The sequence below is a fragment of the Symsagittifera roscoffensis genome, chromosome 4 (genome assembly GCF_963678635.1).
Source record: "Symsagittifera roscoffensis chromosome 4, txSymRosc1.1, whole genome shotgun sequence".
Classification (NCBI taxonomy): Eukaryota; Metazoa; Xenacoelomorpha; order Acoela; family Convolutidae; genus Symsagittifera; species Symsagittifera roscoffensis.
The window spans coordinates 22004758-22007083 of NC_087065.1; the positions used below are offsets into that span (position 1 = coordinate 22004758).

Here is a 2326-nt window from a genome sequence, read left to right on the forward strand (position 1 = left end):
TGGCTGCAGTCAGATGGGCGCAGTCTTGTTTATATTTAATTAATTAGTGTCACGTAAATTTTTTTGTTCTAGAATTTTATAAGCAAGAATTTTTTCTGAAGAGCAGTTCTTACCTCAGAAGTTTCGCATTGCATCAACAGAACATTTTGAAAAATTTCAAGCTAGGAAACGAAACTGTTCTCGATTTTTTGAGCAATTTTTTTTCTTTAAATCTAATTTTGAGAGCAAAAATTCTAAATCCTGAAGTCCTTTGCTTTCTGTAACAAAGTTATACGCTGGTAAGTCGTTTATACTTGCTATATGATTTTATCTAGTTAATGGACAAATTTTGTGTATGTTTTGAATTGTGGACATTTTTGTTATATGGAATTAAAGTTTTGGAATATTTGTGATCATTCGCAGACCACATATACTTAGAGCTCATTTTCAAAACCAGAAACCATGGAAAATAGCGCATAATTAGTAGGAAACCACTGGACCATCTATTGTGTTGCAATTTAAACTTCATGTGCGTTTAATATAGTATTTAATATTTACTTCAATTTTTCAAATGGCTTAGTGTCTTTGAAGCGTTACTTTTAACTTGAGTGATTTTACATATTTCAATAAGTTCAACCGTATGGAAAAGTTTTGCAAAACATGGCAACTTTTGCCACTTGAATCGTCAGACGTGGAAGCATCCAGGAATTTCTACAAAGCACTGGGCCTCAATCTGTTCATTAGCAGTCTGATGAAACAGGGCAAAATCATCGCCCGATTCAAAGGCTCAACAAAATACCCTGGAAAGTTCTACCTCACCATGACAAGTCAGTTCCAGGCACCTAATGACATGTTGCGATACACTTTGGGTCCCTTCGAACCAAAAATGGAAGGAGGCGACAGCGAAGATGACGCAATCAAAGATCACGTGGTGCAGTTGAATAGGTTCACGAGTTATTTCAAGTTGACTGAAAATGGTGAAGTGTTGAAGCAGTGTATCATTCCGACTAATCAAAACCAACAGGTCTTAGAATTTTAGGCTATTTTTACATTTCCCCACCTGCGAAATTTTACAAGTAATTTTACTGTTCACTTTGACCGAGTGTTACAAAAATTGGCATGCAGGCTAATTAGGCCACGACACACGTTTTTGGTCGGCATATTTACCTTGTAAAACTCCTCATTACGCCTTAAATGATGCTTATATGAGGTGGGGGATGGAAAAAGGGGGGATTGAAATCAAGCAAAAACTGTTCAAAAAAGCAATTATATATCAGTTCCGTGAATAAATAGCGGAAGCCTTCAACAACGGTTACGAAAGTAATTTATCAATGACTACTAAATTATTGATGAAATAAATTTTACGGCCTGCGGATTTTTTGTTTCGAGTTTCAAAATTCCTATGGACGGATCATCAAATTAACCGATTGCGGATCATCAAGTTTTTAGATGCGAAAGATTTGTAGATTTTTGTTATCTATTATTTCCATTCATTCAATGATTCTGTCTATTTTATGTTATGCTCAACAGGTGACTGCAGTGGTGACTCGATACATTGATGAGGAGGGAAACATGAGACAAAACATGGAGTGCAATGGGATGAAGGTGCACAAGGTGTTCAAACCAATTGATCATCTTTCAGCCGAAGATGAAGAGAATGAATAGAAAATTCATGAGTTAAAATCAGTAATGTTTATTTTCGGCACGGCAAAAAACGGAGAGTTACAAACCGTTTGGTGCTGAACAGGAATTTCTCGAGGGGGGAGCGTATTTTCAAAATATTTTTTAAAATGTTGTTGGCCTTTTTTAAGTCAAACAATTTGATTTTCTGAACTCTGCCATATCACAAAAAAAACACTCTTTTTTGAACAAATTTTTTGCGATGCCAGCGAATTTTAAAAAAGACGTTTTAAGTCCCTCTAAGCCCGCTACTAAACTGAAACTTTTTTTCATAATGCGCTGACGGAATGAAATGTTGTTTTCAAAGCTAAAATTAAGTTGATAGAGTGCCGAGAACAATGCCAAAATTTCTAAAATACATTTAATAGTTTTTAATGAACCAAAAATCGGAAATATGTGCCGAAAATAAACATTCTTGGCTCTAATATCAGCAGCAATGATTGAATGTTTGTCGGTGTTTATTGGGGTAATTTAGGTCAATATAATTCAACAGTTTAGCAATAGATTTTTTCGCTATATTTTTGTAACCGTTAAACAGTAGAGTTCCAATGGTGCAAACAGATTCATCCTGCAAGAAATTTCGTTCTAGAAACTTTTGTCCGATTACGTCATAAATTATTTTATCTCATAATTTCGTTTTATTTAGAATGTGATTTGTCAATTTTTA

The 2326-nt window shown here is 34.7% G+C and overlaps 1 protein-coding gene across 1 annotated transcript; it reads left to right on the forward strand.

Annotated features, from left to right (window-relative positions):
• The first annotated feature begins 557 nt into the window (after nucleotides 1-557).
• On the forward strand, nucleotides 558-1740 carry LOC134844705 (uncharacterized). Its single transcript, XM_063861519.1, has 2 exons — nucleotides 558-1003; nucleotides 1510-1740. The coding sequence occupies exons 1-2, from the start codon at nucleotides 620-622 to the stop codon at nucleotides 1642-1644; spliced, it is 519 nt and encodes a 172-aa protein (XP_063717589.1). The 5' UTR covers nucleotides 558-619; the 3' UTR covers nucleotides 1645-1740.
• The last annotated feature ends 586 nt before the right edge of the window (nucleotides 1741-2326 follow it).